This window comes from Apostichopus japonicus, chromosome 8 (genome assembly GCF_037975245.1).
Source record: "Apostichopus japonicus isolate 1M-3 chromosome 8, ASM3797524v1, whole genome shotgun sequence".
NCBI classification, from domain to species: Eukaryota; Metazoa; Echinodermata; class Holothuroidea; order Aspidochirotida; family Stichopodidae; genus Apostichopus; species Apostichopus japonicus.
The window spans coordinates 21,052,848-21,065,998 of NC_092568.1; the positions used below are offsets into that span (position 1 = coordinate 21,052,848).

At 37.1% G+C, this 13,151-nt stretch overlaps 1 protein-coding gene and 1 pseudogene across 16 annotated transcripts in view; both read right to left on the reverse strand.

Annotated features, from left to right (window-relative positions):
- Nucleotides 1-13,151, reverse strand: part of LOC139971013 (SPARC-related modular calcium-binding protein 2-like) — a 55,782-nt gene that overhangs the window by 40,614 nt on the left and 2,017 nt on the right. For all 16 annotated transcript variants that reach the window (XM_071977144.1, XM_071977157.1, XM_071977145.1 and 13 more), the window contains exons 2-3: nucleotides 2,500-2,680; nucleotides 228-443 (exon numbers count right to left, since the gene is read on the reverse strand). In XM_071977144.1, the coding sequence (XP_071833245.1) occupies nucleotides 228-443; nucleotides 2,500-2,680 (397 nt within the window). The remainder of the gene's footprint in view (nucleotides 1-227; nucleotides 444-2,499; nucleotides 2,681-13,151) is intronic.
- Nucleotides 7,747-7,845, reverse strand: LOC139972697 (U2 spliceosomal RNA; annotated as a pseudogene).

Here is a 13,151-nt window from a genome sequence, read left to right on the forward strand (position 1 = left end):
CGCATGTTGCAACCCATAATCCTACTTCCTCCTACAACACCCCCTCCAACACCCCCTCCCACTCCCCTTCCTTCACATGGCCTCCTTTTCAGGATTTAAGCTACCCATGAGAGAAATACTTTCAGTTCCCTATGTTTTACTGAATACATTACACTATACATATTGTCCTTCCAGAGCTGAAGTCTATATTCTTTATTGATAATTTACATTCTTGTTTAATGTCTCACCTGGTTCAGCATCGCAGGTTGGCCTCTGATGCCGTACAGCTGTTCTCGGTAACGGTTTTCCTTCATCGTTCACACACCAACACCAACCGAAGGAGAAATGACACTGAATGGCTGAATACGTGCCATCATCGTTACACTGAGCCACGTAAACGTTACTGCTCGATGCGTCCATCTGCTCTTGGGCAGACGCTTTCTCTATCTCACATTTCGAGAGCTCTGAAAACAACGAAACGGGTCAAACGTTGTATCAAACATCCATTTTCAGTGAACTTAACAATATTTTCAAAACTGTATATAGCATCAAGCTTTTTTCAATGATATACAGAGACAAAGCAATATTAAATAAGTAGACAAATTGAGCCTATGAATTTTGTTTGTTTATAAGTAAACAACACAAATTTGTGAGCCATAAGCACATTTAATTTTTATTTCTTCATTGGCAGGTAATTTTGGGATCTTCGTTTGCTACTCCCCTCATCCAATTTCCCCTCACCCAATTTCCCCTCCCATTTCCCCTTCTGACCATATCTGAGAAAGTGTGCATGTATACCCAACTTAACACACACATATGTGTGTAGGACTGACGGTCCATGAAGGAGTAGCTACTGAGGTGCTAAGGTTGTGAGGAGACAGGTAAGAGATGAGCGAAGTAAATATTGGATAATGGAGAGATGGAGTGGAGGTATAATTCGATTGGCAAGAAAAGTTTTGGATAGGCAATGTCCATCATTAGTTTTCAACTGTCAGCTCTACAGACTATACCACTGAGGAAAGACACTAGAAGATGAATATCTCATTTGTTACATCCTAATGAGATGAAGAAAAGTTGTATCTTTCTTGCTTTTTTTCAAACAGTACCGCACAACCAAAGTGAGTGCTGTCAAGTTTCATCCATAAACATACAAGTCTCTCAGTGTAAGACTTATCTCTTTCACGACAGATGTATCCAGTGTCTTTGTGTGTGTGTGTTCCTGTAAAATATGTCTCTTTCCTAAACTGGCAATCTTTACACCACGATCACATACACAAGCAAAATATCAACACAAAATATATATAATTTCCCATTACATCTGTCATCTATTTTGCAACAGTTACTCTTTACCTCGGGATAATTTCTAACTTTTTGTAAAGGAAATATCAACACTTAGCTTTGGCCTGCAACAACTCTCGTAAAAAATGAAGAACCATTACTTGCAGAATATAGCTAGCAGACTTCTGCTCTTCTTAGTAGCAATTACTTATGATTAATCTCATCCAGTGAAGCAGGTGAATTTACCAGCTGACTGCACCATTTTGTAAAGTAATAACTTAATTTGCAAAAAAACAAGTGGATTTTTATGGGACGTGTAATAAAGATAAACCTACTAATCTAGCATTTGATAATTTAATCAAACACAAACCACTGCTTTAAACTTCTTGTAACCTCCCAACCCAACCTCCCACCCCCCCCCCCCCATGAACAATAAAACAATGAAATCTGATCCCATCAGCTGTTAATTTGATAGCACAATGTATTATCTGTTCAGTCAATCGGTTAAATTAGTTTGCTAAATAATTCCTTTTATGACTGATGGTGTATGTATTGTGACCTTGTCAACTCTGATAACATTTGAATACAATATGTAATTACCGTGTGGTATGATCACAACTGTACAATAAATATATTGTAAACAACAGTTTTGTTTCTCAAACAGTCCACCCCCACTGGGAGCTAGTCTCCTTGTTACCTTTATGATGTTGTAGTGACAATAAAGTTGTCACCTGTGCTGATTTGATTTTTTTATGACTATACTGGTGTATTACAAATTTGTGTTTAGTTATTGTAAACAGAAAGCAGAAAATGGTGTTTAATTTAGCTTCTGAAGTAGTCAGCTTCTGAAGAAGTAGTACGATCCGTACAACCTGGTATTTACAATGTCTGTATCTACAATATCATGTTGCATCAAGGGAAGCTTAAGCATAAATGTAGTATTCTTCCTTATAGTTAATGTATAAATTTGCTATTCATTCAATTTTTTTAAATTTTTTCAAATTTTCAAATTTCTTTCAAATTTGCTATTCAAGTTGTAAAAGAGCTAAAAGTATTATACATTAAAAGTATATACATTGAATTTCTCCTTGTATCATAAAATCTATGCAAAGATGCATGATTGAAATATATATATTTTGGGCACTCAAAAAATTTGAACATTCCAGATGTACACATCCAAAACAGTGTGCAAAAGAAATAGTCAAATAGCGACTCACAAATCATGACGTATTTGTATCTTACCTGCAACACAAGGACCTTTGTGTTTGATTTTTGTCTTCCTTCCTAGGCAAGCTTTTACCCTCTTGAGTTCACAGTTTGAGGAATATGTTCTATCATCGGTGCCACACAATGTCTTCTGTCGAGCATTTGAACAATCTTTAAGACACCTCGGGTCATTTGTACTGTCTGGACTGATCGGTAACTGCAAAAAACAAACAACTATATACATTAAATAATAGACTTAAACATGTCATTAAACATTTTTGAAACATTGGATGATATTTGCTGACTTGTTGCATCATGTCCTTCAGTCATACGTTTCATTCATTTAACTGATGTCATAAATTGTATTCACATCATGCATCTGCTTCTACATATTATATTCTCCTTCACTTTCAATTTATTTCATATAGACATTCGCATACATTTTCATGCACATACTTTAAATTCATTCAGTTTATCCCTAGTGTTCAATTCACCGACTTCATCCATTTACTTCAATCTTTTCAGACATTGTTGCCACTTTAGGCCTATACATCCACTTCACTTAGTTCATGCACAGTAGTCAATGCATATTGCATTCATTTGTATTGCAAACACTATGTTGATCTGCTGAAGTCACTCAGTTCATCCCTAGTGTTCACTCTATTGTCTTCATTCTTTCAATCCATTCATTTCACACATAGTACCACTTTACACATTCAACTCATTCAAAGTATTCACTTCACTGAATCTATATGTACACTACATGCATCCACTTAAGTCATTCAGTCCACCACTAGTGTTCACTTCACTGACTTCATCCATCCCATTCATGAACTCTTTTTGGGGACTGTATTCACTACATCCTAGCATGCATTGTCCTCAGTTCATTGATTTTAAATTCATCTAATCCATTTGTTTCACACATAGTATTCACTTTAGGCCTAATACATCCAATTTATTCAGTTCATCCCTATAGTGTTTACTCCACTTACTTCATTCAATTAATCCATTTGTTTCATCACATGGTATTCATTTTAGGCCTAATACATCCAATTTATTCAGTTCATCCCTAGTGTTTACTCCACTGACTGCATTCAATTAATCAAGTCGTCTCACACATATTATTCACTTTAGGCATGAACAGCCAATTCATTGAGTTCATCCACAACCTTCCTTTCATTGATCCATCCAACTCATTCTTTTCAGGCATTATATTCACTACATGCACTTAATTCAATTTCATGCACAACAGAACTCACTCAATTGTCTCCACTCATTCAACCCATTCATTTCACACATATATAGTATTAATTTTAGGCCCGATACATTCATTTCATGCAGTTCATCCATAGTAGTCATTTCATCTATTTCTATCCATTTCATTATTCACATCATGCATTCACTTGATTTATCCTAAAACTGGAGGAATATAACAAAATACTTAATGTTTCATATTTCTTTTGTTCTTTCTCTGTATGTGTGTGCTCATCACACTTGCAAAGAGACAATCAAAGAACTATCAAGTATAAACAAACAGCACAATTTGCTAGCCACCTCACTAGGTGGCCAATTACTGAATCTGATAAAAACTGAAGATTAATAACAACATCTAAAGATGATTACAATCTTTCAAGTACTTGACTTTATTCTATAACTTGTGAAGTTGATTGACATCAGTTTTATTGACAAATTGCAGAGTGGAATTAGCCAATCACCACACTGTCAAAATCTGAACAGTAAACAAAACCTTTCAACTTAGAATATCCTTTTTAAGATGTTTAATAGAGTAGAACCAATTAAACAAAATATTTGCTGAGCTATCGTTTTCACACCGATCATTCTCATAGCAACCATAATTAATCCGTATTTAAACTTTTAGTTTTACCAAAGGTATGATAGTTGGAAAAACAACCAACTTTTTCTTGGTCACTAGTCAATATTACAATAAACTGGCTTGGTGATGCATTCAATGAGATCGAAGACAACCAACAACAAACCCGAATATTACTGAATTCAGCTAAGCCGAACCTAAAAATTGTTTACTCTTGTGTTGGCCACAGTAGGCTATACATGATTCTTTTATAGGACCTTTGCTGTAAATATGTGAATACATTCGTTTTCTCAGAGGGGAAAATAGTACAAGTATATATGACCGTGACTTTTCCATTTAGCGGAAACTTACTATTAGTAACAACGTCAAGAACACGTAAGCCTACATGTCACAATTTTTTTATGAACATTTTAATTTACGGGTGTTGTTTCTCCTTTGAGCGCCTCGTAAATGAGAAGTGACAAATTTGATTCCTGCCGCGTAAATGGGGGATGGTGTCTACAAACCCTTTTCAAACATCCTTAGAGATAGGTTTGTGCTTCCCCGAGGAGTTTCAGCTGGGCACGGTTAGCCTCCCTTTGACAGAGCACAGGGTATATGAAACCAGACACAGGGAAACCCCACGAGAGCTGTGTGGAATTTGAGATTCATGCGTATATAATACATCGATACCACCTCCTCACTCGTTCTCTGTCACAGGTTGAGATAATGTTATTACTAATATGTTGACAAATTGAGAGTAACAAAGGACGGGGAGATTTAAAGGTACGATGAAAGGGTGGAAATTGGCCCGGTAGCAGGGAGCTTTACAAGCGGTAAAAAAAAAAGATCTGAACGCTACGTGAAGTCACCGAATGGGATTTTTTTCCCATTTTCTTTCATTTAGCAAAGAATGCATAACCGAATAGCATGATTTGTAATTTTTAATAAATTGTACATTAATGATACACACATGATTCGCCCGAGGTCACGACATTGGTTTATGGCTCCCCAAGAGAGTCAGGCACTCGACTAACCGAGTCCGATGTGATAGGATTGCACTTGAACCGACTTCCCGCAGTGTTCTAATTCGTGACCAATTGCATTCAATCGGCACCGCTACAAGGTAAAGGACTTTGTAAATTCCCCGTGGCTACAAGTAAAATTGACTCATATTTGACAATGGTTACGTTATTCGGAAGAAAGAAAATTAAGAAAGAAGGGAGCCAGGATTTTTCTTTCCTTTTTTTTTTTTTAATTCTTGCTTCAGAACTAGGTGAAACGGTTGTGAAGTTAAACATAATCGTTATAGCCCAGAAAAGAAGGATTTTCTCTTATAATGCAATGAATGAAAATGTAATGATACTGGTCTAAATTAACCAATTTACTTTTCCTGTTTGTTTTTCATTTCGATTTATTATCTGTTTCTTTATAACATAAATTTCATATAAAATGAAAAGGGAAGGTAACATGGTATTATGGGATTTAAAAAATTGCCAACTGTACAGAGTGGGTATGCCCTATCAATGATACTAGTATATAAGGCATGATATAGGTATTATGCATGAACATAGTACGTGCGCTTATAGTACAGTAATACTGTAGGCATATCTGTTTCACTGTTAGTTCGATGGTATAACAGTGCATCTTGAAACGGCTTCTGTAATGATATTCCATTAACCTGCTATATCAGTATACGGTTCATGCCTTTATCAATATACGATGGTGTCACTTTCATTTGTAACTTACTATCATGCCATGACCATAAACTAAAAAGAATACCACTATACATGTAAGTCTTCATATGTCATTGCATGCAGACACTATTTTCTTCTTTGCGTTAAATTTCTTTACCATGAATATTCATAAAGTTGTGTCCTTGGCACCAGCTAGTTGGGACAGTTCTCTAATGATAATATCTCTCTGCTGTGCTCCCATATCATGCTTCAAAACACTCGTATTGACAGTACGAACAGTTCCTAACCGTTATACGATAGTACCATGATATTCATACTGCTCAAACTGACAATACAAGTGCTTTGAGGCGGGACGTAAAAGGAAAGTATAGAAAAATTGTCATAACTTCGGGTGCCCTTCATAAACAAGCTCAGCCAATATAAGTCTATCCTATATGGATAGTTCTTTGCTAGGGTGTGGGTTATTGGTTGTCAACAACCGGTGCTGTGGCCGAGTGGAAAAAAACGGTGGCATTTGAAGCAATGAGACTTAGCATTCGGGAGGTTCCGGGTTCGATATCCGGCTGGGCCATAGTAAGGTGGGTTTTTCATCCAAGAGCAATCTACGGTTTGCCCATCTTAAATGACTTTCTAAATTGAACAGATTCAAAATTTGAGTTAAATTGAATTGAATTGGAAGCCACCCGACGTGTAAGTTGTAATCCATAAGCCCTTGCTGGCTTCTCCCACATTTGTGGTCGCTTAAGCGTCGTAGAAATAACTGATTATTATTATTAACAAATGAAATATCACGGGTGACACTGCAAATCTGAAATAGAGTTATACATAAGTCATTCATATGCTTTATACATTCATGTCGCTCGCTGGACCGGGTATACTATATACAGTGTCTTGTGTATATCGCGTTGACATGGTAACTGTTTGAACGAAGCATACTCCCATCAAAGAAGTGACTAAAGCACGGGGCAATAAAAAAGTGTAATTAATTAAACTAACATAAGAGTAATAACATAATGTTTGGTTAAAATAGTTCTCAGCACCCATTGGCTGGGTCAAGTGTTAGTCTCCCGTTGGTCTAATTTACAGAACCGATTATTTTCCACAATTAGACAACAAAAAAATCCATCTTTATAATATGAAAAATGATAAACTGGAGAGCCGAACTGGCGCCGAAATCTACAAGGGGTTACAAAGTTATCACCCTAGTGAGCCATATATCATATGAGAATAATCGTAGTGGTAACAACATATCATCGATGGATAAATCAACGGAAACCAAAAAAAATCTACAAATAAACATTTTCTAGACGTCAACTCCGAAGGTCGTATGTATATATATACACATATAAAACTATTTATCAATTCAACCCTAAAACTTCACATCGGAAACGAGTATGTAACATGCAGTTTGAAATCCTGATGAATGTTTTGATTATTGTGGTAATATTAAAGGCCCGTTGAGAAGTGCGTGATACAGTCATGTTTATACATGTATATATGTATAGGCCTATATATCTATAAAGAGATATGGTGGGGTGAAGGAAAATCGACTCAGGCGGGAAACACGTTAGGCTCACTGCATGCGTTCTGATACAAAATTGAAAGTAGAAGTATGACACAGGTTCAGTGCGTCTTGCTATGATGCACGACTCTGTAGAGACGGCCGAGATCAATATATGCTTTTTAAGAAAAGTCACCCAGGAAAGAACCTGGGCACGAAAACCAAATTAACCGAACGACTGATCCGCTCTCAACCCCAGTCCCAAGCTTGCACCAAGACTGTGACTGTGTGATCATCGTCAGGTGTGTATCACAATTCCCCTCGAAAGGGAACAGATACTGCACATGATCTTAGCCAAAAGGCCGAGAAGCTATCAATATATGTAGCCTACGTAAGTTAGGTAACATACAAACCAGAATTCAAACTGGATTTCTTATTCGTAGGCCTATTCTCCTCATCGATGCAAATGGATGACATCGATTTCACAACACAGAGAAGAACGGGAAAAAAATACAATTAATGCTTTTGTATTAAATCTTCCAAGTTTTGCATGTTTGACATGTGCACAGCCAGCTTGCAAATGATCTTGGTTTCACCTGTGTTCAAATCCCGTAAGATCTCAACTCCCGCACAAGTTCATATAGCCTGCGGTGGTCAACTGTCTTGTGAATATACAAAAGGCCACATCATTCTTTTAAAGGATCAATCTCTTTTTCGTCCGAAATTTTAACGTGCTAAAATATTTGAGAGGTTCAAAATTGTGAATTCCAGACATTGAGGGATTCCCCAATATAAACGATTAATAAAATGAGGAAGAACACTAAGAGGAATTCAGCAGTGTTTATAGGGTGGGAGAATGGGAGTAGAATGGCTCACCAGATATGAGGATATGTCCATAATGCATAACTAATAATATGGCTGATGTAAACATTGAGTGTTACTGCTGTACAGTGGCATGTGTACTGCAATACGTAGCACAGTGTACATTATACCAGTTTATCGCATGTATACATATATCTTTCAGAACAACATCATATTTCGGGTGAACCTATTGGTGTTCGGTATGTACGCTAAAAAGCTCACCGAATGGCGCTAGATCGATGCTCTGAAGTCTAACATTATTTAAACTGATAACTTTAAACGTCATCAGTATTGGCCGCAAATTTTAGGATGCTAATAACTTGCTACAAGTCTTCAAAAGTACTCAGTTCCTATAGAAGCTCTGATCCTCAAAATTATTCCAAGCTTTATCGAGGATTAAGTTAGAAACTATACAGTTTATCGTCTCTCTGTGCTTATGTAATTATAGAGTAGGCAGTAAAATGCTTGTTGATTTTTGAGCATGTGTGACCATAATTTGACTCCTCTAGCATATTTTGGGGTAATACTGATGACCGCTGATGAACATTATATTCATATCAATTTACCAGAGCAACTTATTTGTTAACATTGCTGCCCACGTGATCAGTTAATATCAATCGCACGAAAATGGACATGAGGCGTTTACAACATGGACTTATCTTTCACATCATCATCATCATCATCATCATCATCATCATCATCATCATCATCATCATCATCATCATCATCATCATCATCATCATCATCATCATCATCATCATCATCATCATCATCATCATCATCATCATCATCATCATCATCATCATCATACCTCCTGCTGATCCTTTTGGCGTTCCATAATAGACAATCTGTGATGACGTCAGCCGTAGCATACACAGCCATTATTTCAAACGTGTAGACGTGACTTCAATATTGAAGCAAACCGGTTCCGTTTTCAATACTAAAATTATATATTTTATACTTTCCTTTACATTCAATCATACAAGTACTGTCATCATGATATTTCCTCACTCTCCGCTTACGTCTGGTTTCGCCCTTAAAAGTTTATAAGAGCTAGCAGACATCATCGCCGTTTTCCAATGAACCATAACGAGCAAAACTTTTTATTACATGGCGAGTAGTACGTGCCGAACATGAAATTGAGCTTATTGATTCAGAGGAAACCAGAATAAGTTTCCCATGCTGATTAATGGTTGGCAGTTCCCCCCCCCCCCCCATCTTTCTTATTAAATGGAACATGTACGCAAATCTTTATATATGCTTCATAGACAGTGGAAAGTTAAAACTAGTAAATTTCACAGATCCGCAAATAAAAGTGAGAGATAACAAGATTTATCATACATCTAATTTCTTTCTTTTTTTTTCTTTCCGCGGCCTGTCTCTGTCTCCACCTCTCTCTCTTTCTTCAGAGACAGTAAAAATTTTGTTCAAGTTAATGTCACTTTAAAGGTAAACATATTCAATCACATTTAATGTACTGCATCATGAGCACATTCAATGCTGGGTAACAAAAATATTCCTCCCCTTTTTTTCTGAATTTATACAGTCAGTCGGCATTTCAGATGACTTTAAGCAGACCACTTTTACCTTATTCAGATTCTCACCCGTGTGTCTGTATGAGAACTGAGCAATTGTAACAACTGAATGTTACTCAAAGGCTGGTTGGAAACTGATTTAGTGTCACGATATACTACGATAAATGGTACAATGGATGATCATGGTCGGCACCCGTTGCCCTACATGTATAGTCTACGACAAATACTGAATGATTACCGTGATTAAATATTTGCTTATCGCACATTTGAACCAAACAATTTGATAAGCTATAAATTTAATAATTACAATCCAAAGGGGAAAATTTAGCCTATACTTCCGACCAAACCGTGCGAGCTGGCTGTAATGAATGTTGCTGTATACGATAAGACAGATCGGAGTGTTTATGTTATAGGAGACGGAGATACGCAGGAGAGAAATTGGGTAGATCAACAGATAAAAATCGCGTGATAATCCCCTCCCATTCGAGGCCTTCCCCACCCCACCCCACCCCACCCAATTCTACACCCCCCCCCCCCCGTCTCACGCACGGTCAAGTCATGGTCAAATTGGCAAAATAGTTAGAAACATTTAGAAAACAAATTATTGGACATAAAAACAAAATGTACAAAGAAGCCTATATGTACACATCTATTTAGAGGAACACTTTTCTCCTGAACTTCCCGTTGGCCTTTGTCGATTGCACCGAGTTCACATGTGGTTGGTACCACAGTGAAATTGACCAGTACAAATTTTATGATTGTAATAAATACGAAACAGCATAAATAGTAATCACATTCTTATCAAACAATAGGTATATATACCGACAAAATTCGATGGTGTACTTATTACAAACTTTTGTTTGTACAGTGGTAAACCCTTCTGGTTACCTATACGTGCTAAACAATGACACCCCACCCAACCCGTTAGGCTACATGCCTTTTAAAAAGAGTAGTTCTCATAATTACATATTTACAAACTCTTCCCCACCTGTGCAGGCAATCTGCTGAGAAATATATATATATATATATATATATATATATATATATATATATATATATATATATATATATATATATATATATATATATATATATATATATATAGATATGTAGTAGATAAGTAGATGGTTGAATGTTCTTATGGGATTTCCTGTGATCATGTACTGAAGAAGAGCTTGAAAGCTCTGCATAAACCAAACTTTAAAGCCACTTTTAAGACCCGGCGTCAAACATATTCTTTGTACTCTCGATGATCCCTAATCATCACCTTATTAAATCTTCTGTCTGTCTCTTCGCCCCCCTTACAAATCCACTTGCACCCATACAAACTTTGAAGCTTTTGTTTTGCAGTCGCATGCAGTTGAGGTCAAAACCGATTATTACACCGATTTGATACACATCAGTACGTCGTTGATTAGACCATGGAGCTATAAACAGATTAGACTTACTTGACGTTTGACTAGCTCAATCTAATGGGTTGCCATTGCTGCATTGGAATGGGCTACGGCAATATAGTAAATCTTTCGATCGAACACAAACTGTTGCTTTGAGCTATCGTTCTACCCTAAAGCTGATGTATAGGCTATATTATAATTGCAAGGAAACATAATTTAACCATCACATCATATTTATATATATATATATACAGTCTTACAAGTTTTCTTTTTTTTCTATAGCCAATATGAACCCAACGGTGGGTGGGGAAAGGAGGTACAAGGGGGGGGGGTGTTATCAATGTGCCATTAGAATGCATGGTGGTGCATATCTAAGATATAAACCTTCACATGTATACATAATTACATCATCTACATTAATATATAAATCAGGAATGGTTCTATATAGTAGGTTGATGAAATGAAGATGTACTGTCTACTGGAGAAAGTTTTACAAAGCATTATATTTGCTAGCCATTAACTCACATAATTTCCTTCATCTTCCCTCTTTATTGAGGGGGGGGGTGGGGGCAGGTAATCCACTACATTGTTGCTTGCTTGTTTTTGTTTTGTTTTTGCCAGTGTTCCGCCATCTACAAAATCCTAAAACGTTTCCATCGATAACGCTCACATAGGTACTGACTTCACCCCAACCCTCCTTAACAAAACATCATCCCGGTCCGACTACCCGCCCCCCCCCCCCCCACTTGCCAACATCCCTTTTGAACAGTCATTCTCCAAGTTACAAAACTAAACTTCCTTGAACGATTATCTGAATACAGAACAGGTCATTATTAGAAACATTTAGAGTAAAACATCAACCAAAGTACAAACATAACTGGGTATGTGGTGTCCGTAAGAAAGAAATCACGCTAGTGCTACTACTTGTAGAGTTTACAACTACTAGTGCTACTACTTGTAGAGTGTACAAGTACTAGTGCTACTACTTGTAGAGTTTACGACTACTAGTGCTACTACTTGTAGAGTTTACAACTGTTGCTACTTCTTGTATACGAGTTTAAAACTACAAGTGCTACTACTTGTAGTTTACAGCTACTAGTGATACTACTTGTAGAATTTACAACTGGTGCTACTACTTGTAGACTGTACAAGTACTAGTGCTACTGCTTCTAGAGTTTACAGCTACTAGTGATACTACTTCTATAGAGTTTAAACTACTAGTGCTACTGCTTGTAGAGTTTGTAGCTAAGAGTGATACTACTTGTATATAGTTTAAAGCTACCAGTGCTACTACTTGTAGTAACTTCGCCGCATGTGGAGGGGAAAAGTGTTGGGGTATATTATATTACAACGATACAACACTTCCCTCCCGGGCTCTCATCACAAGCTTGTATAATGAAGTACACCATTGAATAATCTCGTGTTTCGTTGAAGGAACTCTACCCCCCCCCCTCCCCCACACCCCATTTACGTCCCATTTCGCACCCTATGAGAACCTTCTTTCCTCACACTGATGTTCCATGCCAAACGTTTTAGTGACCTGAACCGCACAATCATGCAGTAAACAGTGACGATAAATGGCAACTAAACCATTTGAAATAATATTGAAAGAAAACGACACACCATTGTGATGGAATTTCTTTATTCTACCCTCACGGACTGTTACCGTTTAATTGGACCGATTTCTTATAGAAAAGGTAAAGGTATTAATAAGGGGTATCACTTCTATCGTGGAACCTAAGTGTTTTATAGTACGGGACCGTTGTTTTCCAAAGAACTATGTGGGAAGGGAATGGGTGTGAGGGAGGGGTTAGGTGGACCCAACTTGAGATAAAGAAAGCTGTTAAGGCCCACCAGTTTATCGGTTAAACGCTATATAAAATCCCAATA